Here is a 16,335-nt window from a genome sequence, read left to right on the forward strand (position 1 = left end):
TTTACAAACCAGATCTCTTAAGCAAAAATTAAGGTAAGTATTAGTATTAGAGTTATAATTGAAAAGAATAATTGTTACTTTTCTCAATCTGTCTTCTTTATTCTCTACCAGATTTTTATATGACTGTAAACAACTATTGGATTCTAAATGCTCGACATATAAACTTGACCACACTTTCTGTAGCTGGAGGATTCCGGGATTACCAAGTTCGTTCAGGACTGACTTTTCTACCAAAATTAAGCCATCATACCAGTGCCTTATCTGTTGTGGTAATTATTTTTTTAAGAGTCTACTGAAATAGGGATATAATGGACACAATGAAACATGAAAGGACAAATAAAATGTAGGAAATGGCCGCCAAGTTGGTGGTGTAGGCTTGCTGCATGTATGTGCATATGCATATAAGAGAGAGAGAATGTGAATAAATGAATATGAATGTGTTGGGAGGGCAGAGTGATGAATGCTTATAGCCATGGAAAGTAAAAAGGATCACTTTGTGAAAATGACTCTTATTTATGAGGAACAATTGTTTCTTGTCTCAAACACAACATTGGTTAGAATTGTAACTATAAGAAAGTTTGCACTAAAGTCAAAGGAATCTAGTTATATCTGATTCTTATATTATGTACAATATTAGAGAAATGGTAGACAAACCACATACTCTTGAATGCTAACCTTAATGAAGGTTTACTAATAGTTGAAGTATAAATTGAACCCTGATTAATTTGCTAGTTATCCTTCTCTGCTAGAACATCAAGTATTTGGTTTTTAACTGATAATGATAACCTATGTGAAGTGAGCTGACATTTTCTTTTACAATTTCTTTCTTGGATATTTAACCTTGAAGTCTTCAGTTAAGATCTTAACTTCATAACTCCATATACACATCATCTTTAAATATAATGTAATTCTGAAAATAAAATCCTTACATTATAGTCTGCCTGTTCCTTTTGCTTGGAGGAGATTATTTATAGAAAGTCACTGTTTCATAGTTGTTCCCCTTCATAGATAATCTTGTTTATCTCATCTACTCTTGTCACACCTTAGATTGCTGTTCATTTATCAAATAGGTATTTACTGAATGCTTGCAATACACATAGCAAAAATTTTTACACTATTCTATTACAAATCATTTTGTTATAACTGGAGGAATCGGGAAGTAGCGGAAACAGCTTTGGTATTGAATTGGTAATCTGAAACTGCATTATTGATGGCATGAATGTTTTCATTTGGTATTGAATATATTGAGCAGTTATTTGTAGGAAGTCTTTAAGAAACCAAATGTCAACTCTTTACTAAGCATACATAATTTAGTCATATAAAAGTTGGCATAACCTATTTCCCAGTATTGACCTGTAGTATGATGCTATATTGATATCACATCCTGAGACTTACTCTTTTAAGGAACTTTGGTCATTTGATAACATTGCATTTGAGACCTCTTGTATTTCTATATCTTTGATTAAAAATATTTTGCTTACAAAATTTTCCCAAAATTGGCTGTTGGATAACCTGAGTTTGATTTTATTGTTTTTAGCCCCCAGGTAGTCTATATACATGTATCTACATATATATTGACTTTTAAAAACCAAAAGTAACAATTTTTGAATGATTATCTCAAGACCAGTTAAATGACATTTATGTTCATAGGGACTAGAAAAATCATTGAAGATTGAGACCATAATTGGCTAATGTTATAATGTATCCATGTAATAATAATAAAAGTTTACATTTTACTTGTATAACTGCCCTAGGAGGAGAGTATTTAGGTTAGTTGGTTGTTTTACCTATTAAAGGACACAGGCTGGCAATAGGCACCCCATCTTTTACTTCCAAGATTGCTCTAGTCATCATGGTTCAACTTGTAGGAAGGAGACAAGAACAAAGGGGAGAGCATAAGACCTAGCAATAGCACACATCACTTCTGCTCACATACCATTAGAAAAAATATAGTTAACACTTGAAAGCAAGAGAGGCCAAGAGATGTAGTCATGCTAGTCATACAAGGAAAAAAAAGTGGATTTTGACGTACATCTAGCTGTTTTCACTACAGCAGTCATGTGTTACCTTTGTGTTACCTTTCCTTTTTCAACTCTAAGGAAGTAAACCGGTTTTATATTCTTGATAATGGTAAATGCCTATTGGGAACTGTTACTCTACTGAGCATCTAATATAATCATAAAACCACAGTCAATTCTTGTTGTCTAATTTTTTAATAAGTTTTCAGCAGGGATTCCTAAATATATCAATGCTTATAAATTCAACAAGTAAGCTGTAGATTCTTCTCACTTCAGAATCTGGAATCCCAAAGTAAATTATTTACAAATATGACAGTGACTCCTTACAAGTTATACATACCTGTCTTTTTTTAGTTCATTTATTAAAGAGGCATTTTAGGCCTCTGTAAATTTTCTTGCATCTATATTGTTAGTCTCCTGTTTTCATGTTGTTTTGACAGATGACAGCTCATTCTGTCTTTGATGGTACAGAGAGAAATGCTGTAAAAAATAAAATCATAGTTATTTAATGAGCCCTTATTGTTTGTATTGTCTGTTATTCACAGAGAGGTCAATACCTGTTGAAAGGCTCTTTAATTCTGGAAGGGTGCTATATACATTTGTTTTAGTCAGCTTTATCACTGCTGTGACTAAAAGACCTGACGAGAACAATTGTAGAGGAGGAAAGTTTATTTGAGGGTTCACAGTCCTTTTTTTTTTTTTATTGGTTGTTCAAAACATTACAAAGCTCATGACATATCATCTTTCATACATTTGATTCAAGTGGGTTATGAACTCCCATTTTTGCCCCAAATACAAGTTGCAGAATCATATCGGTTACACATCCACATTTTTACATAATACCATATTAATGACTGTTGTATTCTGCTGCCCTTCCTATCCCCCCTCCCCTTCCCTCTCATCTTCCCTCTCTACCCCATCTGCTGTTGTTTAATTCTCTCCCTTGTTTTTTTTTTTCCCTTTCCCCTCACAGACTCTTATATGTAATTTTGTGTAACAATGAGGGTCTCCTTCCATTTCCATACAGTTTCCCTTCTCTCTCCCTTTCTCTCCCCCCACTCGTCTCTGTTTAATGTTAATCTTTTCCTCATGCTCCTCTTCCCTGTTCTGTTCTTAGTTGCTCTCTTTATATCAAAGAAGACATTTGGCATTTGTTTTTTAAGGATTGGCTAGCTTCACTTAGCATAATCTGCTCTAATGCCATCCATTTCCCTGCAAAATCCATGATTTTGTCATTTTTTAGTGCTGCGTAATACTCCATTGTGTATAAATGCCACGTTTTTTTAATCCATTCATCTATTGAAGGGCATCTAGGTTGATTCCAGAGTCTAGCTATTGTGAATTGTGCTGCTATGATCATTGATGTGGCAGTATCCCTATAGTGTGCTCTTTTAAGGTCCTCAGGGAATAGACCGAGAAGGGCGATAGCTGGGTCAAATGGTGGTTCCATTCCCAGCTTTCCCAGGAATCTCCATACTGCTTTCCATATTGGCCGCACCAATTTGCAGTCCCACCAGCAATGTACAAGTGTACCCTTTTCCCCACATCCTCGCCAGCACTTATTGTTGTTTGACTTCATAATGGCTGCCAATCTTACTGGAGTGAGATGGTATCTTGGGGTGGTTTTGATTTGCATTTCTCTGACTGCTAGAGATGGTGAGCATTTTTTCATGTACTTATTGATTGATTGTATGTCCTCCTCTGAGAAGTGTCTGTTCAGGTCCTTGGCCCATTTGTTGATAGGGTTATTTGTTATCTTATTGTTTAATTTTTTGAGTTCTTTGTGTATTCTGGATATTAGGGCTCTATCTGAAGTGTGAGGAGTAAAAATTTGTTCCCAGGATGTAGGTTCCCTATTTACCTCTCTTATTGTTTCTCTTGCTGAGAAAAAACTTTTTAGTTTAAGTAAGTCCCATTTGTTTATTCTTGTATTTAACTCTTGGGCTATGGGCGTCCTATTAAGGAATTTGGAGCCCGACCCCACAATATGTAGATTGGAGCCAACTTTTTCTTCTATCAGGTGCAGAGTCTCTGATTTGATATCAAGCTCTTTGATCCATTTTGAATTAACTTTTGTGCATGGCGAGAGAAAGGGGTTCAGCTTCATTTTGTTGCATATGGATTTCCAGTTTTCCCAACACCATTCTTTGAAGATGCTATATTTTCTCCATTGCATGCTTTTAGCCCCTTTATCAAATATAAGAAAGTTGTAATTTTGTGGATTGGTCTCTGTGTCCTCTATTCTGTACCATTGGTCCACCTGCCTGTTTTGGTACCAGTACCATGCTGTTTTTGTTACTATTGCTCTGTAGTACAGTTTGAAATCTGGTATCACTTTACCTCCCGATTCACACCTCCTGCTTAGAATTGCTTTTGCTATTCTGGGTCTTTTGTTTTTCCATATGAATTTCATGATAGCTTTATCTATTTCTACAAGAAATGCTGTTGGGATTTTGATTGGCATTGCGTTGAACCTGTAGAGAACTTTGGGTAATATCGCCATTTTGATGATGTTGGTTCTGCCTATCCATGAACAGGGTACATTTTTCCATCTTCTAAGATCTTCTTCTATAGGGTTCACAGTCTTAGTCCATAAACAACCAGTTCCATTCCATTCCTCAGGGCTTGTGTGAGGCTGAACATCATGGCAGAAGAGTGTGGTGGAGGGAAGCAGCTCACATGATGATCAGAAAACAGAGAGAGATCTTCACTTGCCAGATACAAAATATATACCCCAAAGTCATACCCACAGTGCCCATCTCCTCTAGCCACACCCTACCTGCGTTCAGTTAATCCCCAGTAGGGGATTAATTCACTGATTGGTTTAAGGCTCACATAACCCAATCATTTCTCCTCTTAACCTTCTTACGTTGTCTCACACATGAGCAGGCTAATGCTATAATGCAGGACACCTCACATCCAAACCATAACAACATTGTTAAGGAATCCTTCTTTCTAAACATCATTTATGTTGTTTAGGAGCCTTTTCTTTTTATATCTCTAACCAGTACTATACAACTATACTTCCTAATCCATATAAGTTTTGTTTTGTTTTTCCTAAAATAAGTAAGCCTGGACCCCACTTACAAAAATCTGATTTGGTTGTTTTAGAATTGTGATCAGGCATATTTAATTTTTAAAAACTATTTTAAAGCATTTATTTTTCAGGCACCCTCCTAATTAAGAGTCATGATTTTGAATCTTAGTTGAGTTAAAACTAAAATTACTGAAATATATTTTGTAATCTATTTCATAAACTGATTTATTAAAGAGTCTTAAACTCAGCTTCTTATTAAAAGTAATTAAAAAGTTAGATGTTAAATTTCAGTACAGAATCTATGGATGCTTTAATAATTTTTTAAATTAATTAATTAATTTGTTCTAATTTGTTATACATGACAGCAGAATGCATTTCAGCTCATAGTACACAAATGGAGCACAATTTTTCATTTCTCTGGTTGTACACAAAGTAGAGTCACACCATTTGTTCTTCATACATGTACCTAGGGTAAGATGTCCATCTCATTCCACCATCTTTCCCACCCCTTTAACCCCTCCCTCCCCTTTCCCCTATCCAGACCTCCTCCATTCTTCCCATGCTATTCCCCCACCCCCATTATGGATCAGCATTCACTTACCAGTGGAAACATTTGGCCGTTAGTTTTTGGGGATTGGCTTACTTCGCTTAGCATGATATTCTCCAACTCTATCCATTTACTTGCAAATGCTATGATTTCATTCTCTTTTAATGCTCAGTAATGTTTCATTGTGTATATATACCACAGTTTCTTTAAATGGATGCTTTAATAATTTTTAAAGGTAATTTAAGCTTGACTAACCAGTAATGACATTCAGAGTTACATTATTTTATACAAGAAATATCTTCATATTATTTGGATCACCTTTTATAAGATGTATCTTTAAAAGAATATAATACAGTGAAACTAATACTGTGTTTCTAAATATTAGCTTATAAGAATGTCAGACCTTTCAGAGAATAACAAATGTGGTTTTCTTAAGTTTGATTTTTCCCCCTTTCTTTTTAGAGTTCAGCAGTGCCTAAGACCTGGGTCTCAACAGACCACCTCTCCATTGTGTGGTAAGTTAATATAACATTTTGGTCATTTGTCATGGTCCTCTTTTCTCATCGATGCATTAATTAGTTTTATCCGTAAATAAATAAGTCTGTGGGAGAAAGATTAATTTAGGGATTTAAAATTCGAAACTTGGCTCTTGTCTCAGTTTGACCATGGTTCCCTTTAGAGTCTATAATATTATCTCCTAAAGAATCAGTATCCTTAGTTTCAAAGGAAGCTAAGCATCAGATACTAAAATTTTTGAGTTTATCATAGTTTGGCAGAATCAAATCTGTCCTGGCAGGACATGGGAAACCAAGTAGAAATTAGATTTACTCTTGATGTAAGAGAAAAAAAAAGAGATTAAATATGGATCAAAAAAGGGGCAGATTCTAGTGTCTCTTTATGTTTTGGGTTAAAGATTCTCCTAAGTGTCTTATGGCTGGGTAAGCAGTAGTGTCTACAGAACCACACAGAGCACACATATATAAGAATAGGGCAGACATGATATATCTGTAGCTAGGAGTTAGGGTAGGTGAGGATATTAAGTGAAGACAGAAGGACTCTGATAGTTCTGTCAAACATTGCGGAAGATTTAGTTTGCTTTATTTTAATAGGTTTCAACCTTAAGATATATGCTTAACAAGAATGATTTGTTAAATAACTTTTTAGTTTGCAGCATTAAAGGAAACTGAAAATCTTCCATTAAATAATAGAATGCATATTTGTATCAAGAAGTGTATATTTTAAGGTAGTTTCATTCATAACACTTTATTCTTTAGGTGTAAACAATTGCAGTTGACTACAATTCGAGCCTTCTTTGATCTTATTGATGCTGATACTAAACAAGTACGTATTTTTAAACTAATTCTTATTTCAGCAAAATGAAAGCTTTTGTTACAGCAATGATTTAATGCATTTTTTTACATTGATGAAAATAGAAGCCTATACCTTGCATCAATTTTAATAAGGACCAAATGGGAATATCTTTTTTTTCCTTTTCCTTTTTTTTTTTGATCATACTTTGACCACTGTTTTTTAATGCCCCCTCCACACATACTATTTGTTTATTTAGCAATACTGGGAATTGAACCCAGGGGTTCTTTACCATTGAGCTACTTTAAATTCTATTTTGAATTTAGGGTCTAAGTTGCTGAGGCTGCCCTTAAACTTGTAATTCTCCTGCCTCAGCCACCCAAGTCACTGGGATTATAGGTGTTTACCACTTTGCTAGGTTAATAATAATAATAATAATACCAGGTTAATCATCATCATCATCATCATCATCATCCTTTGATCAATGTTAATAACTCAAAATGCAATAAAAATGAAAAAGTAAAAGAATACTTTAAACTTTCCCCCAGTTTACCCCTTCACTGTTTAAAAGTCTGATATATATCTCTTTTGTTTTTTAAATACTTATTACAAGCTATTTTATAATATTTTTTCTTAGTATTGTAAACATCATTATTTATCTTATTAGATATTTTGGACCATGTATTTAAACAGTGTCTGCTTCAATTGTGTTTTTCACTGCTGTGACTAAAAGACCCAATCAAAACAGTTGTAGAGGAAGAAGTTTATTTGAGGAGTCACAGTTTCAGAGGTCTTAATTCATAGACATCAGGTTCCATTCCTTGGGGCTTGAGGTGAAGTACAACTTGATGACGGAAGATTGTGGTGGAGGGAAACAGCTCACCTGATGATCAGGAAGCAGAGAGAGAGTCCACTCTCCAAATGGAAAATATATACCCCAAAAGGCATGCCCCACAGGGACCTTCCTCCCCCAACCATGCCTACCTTCAGTTGCCACTCAGTTAATCTCATCAGGGGATTAATTCACTGATTGGGTTAAGGTTCTCATAACCCAATCATTTCTCCTCTAAACCTTCTTGCATTGTCTCACCATGAGTTTTTTGGGGACACCTAATATCAAAACCATACCGTGTCTTTGTAGGGGACACCTAAATTCAAAATATACAGTGACTTTAGCTTTCTGATAAGATTAAAATATGTTCATTTAGTGAATAAACCAAGCTCACAAGAACTTAAAATGTGTGTTTGTGTAAGTTGAGCCTGTTCTATAGTGAGATTTCACAATTATAGATTCACCTCTTCAAATAGGTGATTTTTTTCAGGTTGTTCAATTAGAAGAACATACGGAAATCATAGTGCCCTTTACAGAACATCACTTTACTCTTTCTTCTCTTTCTTGTCTACTAGCAGATAAATAAATAGTGGCAGACACTAAGGATTTTAGCAAAATTTCTTTTTTGTGAGTTGGAAACAGATTGCCATTATTCCTCTTAAATAGCCTTTACCTCAGGTCATCTTGCAGTATCTCACTGTTGCATGGAAACATATTTTGAGAACTGTGGCTCTTGACTTCTCCTTTTGGAGAGAAAATTTTACTATTTTTAGGCAATCTTTTTCAAAGCATACAGTCCAGATATTTTTGGAGTCTCTTTCATAAAGTCTTCAAGTCTTGGTGGCTTCTCTCAGTAGGTTTCTAGGTAAAACTTTCCTTTATCATTGTGTCTTAGAACTTTTCTCCTGTGGTAAACTTTCTTGAGAGATAGGGAAAAGTGTCTGTATTTTTTTCTAAACTCTTCAGAAGGCTAAATAACCACCATTAGAATCACAGATACTTAGTTTTCTCTTAAAGATCCAAGTGTTTATGTTTTACCAAATTTTAAGCCAGAAAATTTCATATTAGTGTATAATATTAATGGATATAGTGTATTTATTGAAGTAAGTGAACTTCATGGAGTTGACACTGTGACTTGATCCTGGAACACAAACATTTTATGGTTGGTTGACATTGTTTTCATTGTGAGGCTTAACCAGCAGAAGTTTTAAGCCTCCTTGACAGAGTACAACTAGATACAATAATTGGATCAATTAAAATTTCGAAACTAGTTTGTATTCAAACTGACACATGGTAGGAAAAACCTTATGCCCATCAATGAAAATCAGCAGTACTTCAGACAGATATATTTTTAAATAAAATTTTATAATTTATTTTAATAAACAAAACCATGTTTCCAGTAACTCCTAAGATGAAAAAAGAACTCTTAACACTTATGTAAAGTAGTTTCCAAGGAAAACGTTGATAATTTGTGTTTTCTCTATTGCCCAATGGATTCTTTGTTGTGGGATTGGGGCTGGTCTGAATTTGGAAACATGTTAAGGGCTTAGAACAGACTCAGAAATGTTGGCCTTTATTATTATTACTTGAAATAATATTTGGTATTTAATATTATTACTTGAAACAGTGTTTCATTGAACTATCATGGTATGATGGAATGTGTTAATGTTTATTCTAGATTACTCAAAATTCCAAGAAGAAATTGTCAGTTTTGAATCACCACTTTATAAGACATCCTGCAAAACATTTTGAGGAAAATCCATCAATAATTTCTGATTTAACAGGTTGGTGGTAATAACATATTTTAAGTAGAAATTTTCATTATTGTTATTTTTAAATTTGTTGTTGGCACACAAAGTATTTGAAACTAATACATCAGATGTTATCCTAATATTTATTAATTTTCTTTTGGTGATGCTAACGAGTTTCTTGATTTGGAAGGGAGAAAGTAGAAAAGCAAGTAGTAAGGTACTGATAAAAATCTGTGCTGAAAATAGCATGAAAAATACAAGGTGTTTTAAAAATAAGAGCTGTGTTATTTTTGATACCTCTTAGTTTCTCAATATCATTTATTCTTCAGTCTTTCTTTGGATTACCAGCATATTTTTTTGCTGATAAATTTTGCTTTTCAGTTTAGTAATACCTGTAATCGTTTATTTAATTAAATGTCATATTTTGGAAATGAAATATTTATTTACTTCTATTGATAATTTCTCAGAGTTAAAGATGCCTGGTAGATTTATAATACTTTACATGCTAGTTGATGGTAAGCATAATGAGAACATGTTTTTCGATTTTATTTTTTAAAATAGCCAATGTTCAGGAAAACATTTTTTTGTTATGATTATTTTACCAGGATTCAAAAAAATATTTTATATAAAAAGTCAAGTAAATTAATTTCCTTCTCTTTAAGGGACATCCATGTGGGTTCCAGTAAAAGTGTCCAGATGGACCTATGTGGCTTACAATGTAAGTATGTCATTAATGGATGTTTTTCAGGAATATTTTAGCATTTATCTCTAAAAGTTAAAGATGCTTTACAAAATGATAAACACATACTGACATACTGTTTCCCCACGATTTACTAATAATTCCTTAATAATAAATATTTGGTCAGTGTTCAATTTTTCATTTTTATCTTAAATTTATCTTTTTTTTTCTTTTTCCATTTGTTAGTTTGAATCTGGCTCCAAATAAGGCCTACATATTGTTATTGGTTCTTATGTCTCTTGTTTTTCTTTAATACTTCCTGCACCTTTATTTTTTCCTTGAAATTTATTTGTTGACAAAAGTTGGTCATTTTTGGCGGGGAGGTACCAGGGATTATACTTAGGGGCCCTCATCCACTGAGCCACATCCCCAGCCCTATTTTGTATTTTACTTAGAGACAGGGTCTCACTGAGTTGCTTAGCACCTCAGTTTTGCTGAGGCTGGCTTTGGACTCTCTCTTTCTGTCTCAGCCTCTCAAACTGCTAGGATTATAGGTGTCTGCCACCTTACCCTGCTAAAGTTGGTCATTTTTGTGATTGAGTTTCATAGTTGATTTTGCTGATTGTATTCCTGTGGTCATTCAGTATGTTCCGTTCCCTCTTAACCTGTGATTTTGTAATTGGGTCTAGATGTGTGAAAGATTCAAGTTTTTCTGCCTTTTTTTTTTTTTTTTTTGTCATTGAACCCAGGATTGAACCCATGGACACTTTACCACTGAGCTACATCCCCAGTCCTTTTTATTTTTTTTTATTTTGAGAAGGTCTCACTAAGTTGCTGCAGCTGGCCTTGAACTTGGGATACTCCTGCCTCAGTCTCCCACCATGGCCTATGCTACCATGCCCAGCTTACTTTTTGTTTTTTACTTTTGCTGAACTATCTCTCTTTGTGATATTAGTAGTTATTAATAAGGAAGGTCTGGAGTCATTAATTTATTTAGGAGGATGCAGAAATGATTATATTCTAATTTTATTGTTCATTCTTCATTTATTAACTGGATTACTATATTAAAAAATTCCCCTCATCTACTAAATTGTCAAAAGTGGAACAAATAATAAAGGAGTATTTTAGTCAGCTTTTTCACTTCTGTGACTAAAAGACCTGAAAAGAACAATTTTAGAGAAGGAAAGGAAATTTGGGGGCTCATGGCTTTAGAAATCTCAGTCTATAGAAGGCCAGCTCCATTCCTCAGGGCTCCAGTGAGTCAGAAATCATGACAGAAGAGTGGGGCGGAGGGAAGTGGCTCACTTGATGATCAGGAAGCAGAGAGAGAGAGAGAGAGAGAGAGAGAGAGAGATATTTCACTAGCCATACCCCCAATGACCCACCTCCTCCAGCCATACCCTCCCACCTTCAGGTACCACTGAGTTAATCCCATTGATGGATTAATTTACTGATTGGGTAAGAATCTTAAACCCAGTCATTTTTCCTCTAAATCTTCTTAAATTGTCTCACACATGAGCTTTTCAGGAATGCCTCACATCCAAACCATAACAAGGAGAATGATAATTTCATTGATCTTTGGTTCTTACTTTTATATTTACTGGTTATCAGAATAGTAATTGGCTCATTATTGACCTCTTCCAGTGATCATTAGAAGTTCTTCCCCAGTGTTATTAAGAAATCGTGAACTTAAATGTATTTGTGGTTCAGTCCTTTGATGGTAAAATTGTTTTGTTTGACCAGTGCAAGCCATTTCAAGTTTTGGCTCCATAGTCTTTTTGGTATAGCTCTTTGTCTTTAATAGTTTCCTCACTGTCCAGTAGGACAAGACATTTCAGCTTATTTTTTTAGATCTCCTGCACCAGAACTTAAATCAGCTATTTATTTAAGGAACTATTTGTACTTTGGGAAATGGTGTCTCAAAGCCATAATCTAGTATTAGAGATTCCTGGTTACTGGGTTGGTGTTTCTAGACCATTTCTGAAGCCAAAACTAAGAAATTTATTTGTTATAATTTAGAGGCCCAAAATTCACAAGTAATAGGCATTCATAATGATACTTCCAGGACAAAAATTCAGGGCCACTTTATCTTGCTTTCTTATTTTCTTCCACTCACTTCTAGAATATTGGTTCTTAACAACACGAAGAATAATAGAATGAGAAAATTATACATATGATTTATCTTAAGTTTTTGATGATAAAATTATCCTCTCATAGCTATATTATTTTGCTTCTCTTTTTAGGAATCTGATAAGATATATTTTACATTTCCTCTTGCAAATCATAGAAAAATCTACACTCATGTCTACTGTCAGAGCACCATGCTGGTAAGATAATTGGTACATTGTATGTTAATTTGAAATACTTGTTCATTTTTTAGATTCAATTAGTATCTAATAGGTTTAGCTGTGAATTGTTATTAGATCTAATTAGCTGAAATGTATCTGTTTGGAATAGTATTTTCATTGAAAAGTATTAATCAGAATTTTTCTGTAAGATAATATACTGGTAACGTGTACCTTTGGATCTAGTTTAGGACTTCCTGTCTTTCAGACTTACAAAGACACTGTGTTCAAGATAAAGGAATTGAATTCAAAGCCTCTTTTATTCTAAAATTATATTCATATTTTTTTGCACTTTCCACTTCTTGAATTTATTTTTTTTAATTTTTTTATATACATTAGTTTAGTTAGAATGTATTTTGACACATACATCCATAGAGTATAACTTTCCATTTTTTGTGGTTGTGCATGATGTGGAGCTACATTGGTCATGTATTCATATATAAACATAGGAAAGTTATGTCTGATTCATTCTACTGTCTTTCCTAATCCCATCCCCCCTTCCTTCTATTCATATTTTAAAGAACATAGTTAATTAAGTAAGGCTATTTCATAAGAATTTTATAAAGTAAATCCTAGTTTTCCATTAACTATCATACTAAAACATCCTATACTTTTTATACTAACAGTTAACAGTTAACTGTATAATGTAATCAATACTTAAATTATATCAAAGCAATGATTTTGTGTTTCTTTTTAATGAACTATGCTAAGCATTGTTTTAAAAAATGTTAGATGCTTACTTCAACAACACACATACTAAAATTGGAATGAGAACTGGAGTGTAGCTCAGTGGTGGAGCACTTGCCTAGCAGCCATTGTAAAGAATACTGCAAGTTAATGTAATAGCCAAAGTTTTGCAACTCTTTCAGACCCTAGCATCTCTCAATCTAAATCTGAATGGTGAGTTTATCTTCGGAGAATCTGGTCCTGAGAGTGATGGCTTAATACACTCAATTTAATACTGTATTTTAAATTAGAAAGTCAGCCAGGTGCAGTGACACATGCCTGTAATTCCAGTACCTTAGGAGGCTGAGACAGAAGGATCTCAAGATCAAGGCCAGCTTCTGTAATTTAGGGAGACTGTGTCTCAAAATAAAAAGAACTGGTGATATAGCTCAATGATATAGCACCCTTGGGTTGAGTTCCTCATAACACAAAAGGAAGAAAGGGAGGGAGGAAGCCTGTTATATTGAGAAGAATGCTCCTCAAAGTACAAATTATCCATTTGGCTAATTGTAGGGGCCCTTAATCATATTTAATGTCTGTAAATTAAGTACTATAAAGTCATGTGGTGAATTTAAAAAAAAAACTTCTTAATTTTTATTGTAGAAGTTTTCAAGCATATTTAAAAGTAGAGCCAAAATAATAATAATGATTTAGTTTGTAACCAGCACACAGATTTAACAGTTATCAACATTCTGTTATTCTTTTTTTTTGGTTTGTTTTTAATATTTTTTAGTTGTCAATGGACCTTTATTTTTTTTATTTATGTGCGGTGCTGAGAATCAAACCAAGCACTTTACCACTGAGCCACAACCCCAGCCCCAACATTCTGTCATTCTTATGTCATTCCTTCCCATGTTTTTTGTAAGGAGTACCAGGGATTGAACTCAGGGGCACTCAACCACTGAACCATATCCCCAGCCCTATTTTGTATTTTATTTAGAGACAGGATCTTACTGAGTTGCTTAGCACCTCGCTTTTTGCTGAGGCTGGCTTTGAACTCGCTAGCCTCCTGAGCTGCTGGGATTACAGATGTGTACCGCCACGCCTGGCTCCTTCCCACCTTTTTTTGGGCTCAAGTGTTTTTCTTTTTTTGTTTTAAGTCCCAGGCACCTTATCATTTTATCCACAGATACTTGAATATGTTTTTCTATCAGATAAGGATTTTACATATTACTATAATGCCATTATTTTATTTAACCAAATTAGTACTGATTCATTAATATCATCTGATATTCATTATTCAGTTTTCCTCAGCTCACATGTTTTTGTTTTGTTTTTTGAGACAGGATCTTCTTACGTTGCTTACATCCTCACTGAATTGTTTATGTTCTCACTGATTTGCCTCCCAAGCTCCTGGGATTACAGGCATGTGCCACTGTGGCTGGCTAGCTCACTCATTTAAATTTTAAATTATTTGAATAAAAAATTGAAGTGTATACATTGTCTTAGGTTCCTGGATCTTAAGTCTCCTTTCTAATAACCCTCTTACCTTTTCCCTTTATGCCCTATTGTTTTCTGAAAACTAGTAGTTACATTTAGAATCTTGATTAGATTCAAATTAAATTTTTTGTGGTAAGAATGTTCTATAAGTAGAACTATATCCCTATTTTATCACATCTAATGATTTTAGCAGCCATTGAAGACATTATTATTTTGTTTTTACTGCAGACAGAATCTGAGAATAACATTTTTGAATAGTAGTATTTTCTTTCTTATTTAGGAATTAGTAATTCCTGAGTAACTTCTAAGGCTTTCATTACAGTTCTTGTAGTTGGGTGAGTTAGGAAAGTTTTCTAGATGATTTGAAATTGTTCTTTGACATAGAGATTATATCAACATGGTATATATTAGTGGGGACTTGAATAGTATATTGTCTATTCAATCTTATGATGAATGGTCCAGACTTTTCTATACACTGAAGTAGGTTGTATGGAATATTATCACTTTTTATAATGAAGTTTACCTTTGAGGATAGGCTTTGTTAGGAGCTACAAAAACCCATTACAGAGTGGGTTAGGGCCAGTCGCAGTGGTGAACACCTGTAATGCCAGCAACTTGGGAGGATGAGGCAGGAGGATTGCAAGTTCAAAACCATCCTCAGCAACTTAGTGAGGACCTAATAAGTAACTTGTTTGTAAATGAAAAATAAAAAGGGCTGGGAATGTGGCTCAGTGGTTAAGCACCCCTGAGTTCAATCCCTGGTACACCTACCCCTGGGGGGAAAAAAGTGTATTGGATCTTTAGACACTGTTAGATTTTCTTCATCTGAGCTATGCCTGTCTATTATGTTGCATTGCTTTATAATGACATATTGTCTTTTGGGGAAGCACAGGTAATTAATATAGGAGTCACACAAAGATTTTGTCTGCAGTAGAGAGCAGAGAAGTATCACAATGTTTTTGTTTTCTGTTTTCTATATTCTTCAGAAATGGCTTAACATTCTATTTAAGCTCTGTGAGGGCAGAGTCTGTGTCTGCCAAACTCATTATTTTCCCTGAGGGCCTAACATAATTTGTTGCTGGGCATGGTGGTGCTTGCCTGTAATCCCAGCTACTTGAGAAGCTAAGGAGGAGGATCACAAATTTGAGGGCAGCTTCAACAATTTAGCAAGATCTTGCCTCAAAATAATAAAAAAGGACTGGGTATGTAGTTCAGTGGTAAAGTGCTCCTGAATGAACAGGTGGATTTCTTCATGGTTTTATCTATAATAACTAAGAACGAATTATATAGATAACAATGCTACTCCCTACATTCTGGTAGGATTTTAGTTGTTGAATTTTCATTGCTCTGACTTCCTTAAAAGTTAGAAGATGTTGGGTCATACCACTTTTAAGTGGGTAAAGTTGAGTACAGAATGTTGTTAAAACATCATAATAGTATGCAGCATTCTAGTCCCATGCTGGTGAAGCCCTTGGAATTGTGCCTCAGTCTATACATGTTCCTAATTGTGTAGAAGTTATCTGCTAATAATCAAATGGGAGCTAAAATAATAAAGTAAAAGTCCTAATACAGTAATTGTTATATTTTTAAATAAAAGTTATTTTTAATTGTTAATTATTTGAGTAGGGGTGTGTGTGTGTGTGTGTGTGTGT

The 16,335-nt window shown here is 34.2% G+C and overlaps 1 protein-coding gene across 1 annotated transcript in view; it reads left to right on the top strand.

The window, feature by feature from the left end:
* Pgap1 (post-GPI attachment to proteins inositol deacylase 1) overlaps positions 1-16,335 on the top strand; it is a 75,244-nt gene that overhangs the window by 22,239 nt on the left and 36,670 nt on the right. The window contains exons 5-10 of the mRNA XM_027924994.2: positions 112-269; positions 6,065-6,117; positions 6,877-6,943; positions 9,421-9,526; positions 10,156-10,211; positions 12,416-12,499. Of these exons, the coding sequence (XP_027780795.1) occupies positions 112-269; positions 6,065-6,117; positions 6,877-6,943; positions 9,421-9,526; positions 10,156-10,211; positions 12,416-12,499 (524 nt within the window). The remainder of the gene's footprint in view (positions 1-111; positions 270-6,064; positions 6,118-6,876; positions 6,944-9,420; positions 9,527-10,155; positions 10,212-12,415; positions 12,500-16,335) is intronic.

The sequence above is a fragment of the Marmota flaviventris genome, chromosome 11 (genome assembly GCF_047511675.1).
Source record: "Marmota flaviventris isolate mMarFla1 chromosome 11, mMarFla1.hap1, whole genome shotgun sequence".
Lineage (NCBI taxonomy): Eukaryota > Metazoa > Chordata > Mammalia > Rodentia > Sciuridae > Marmota > Marmota flaviventris.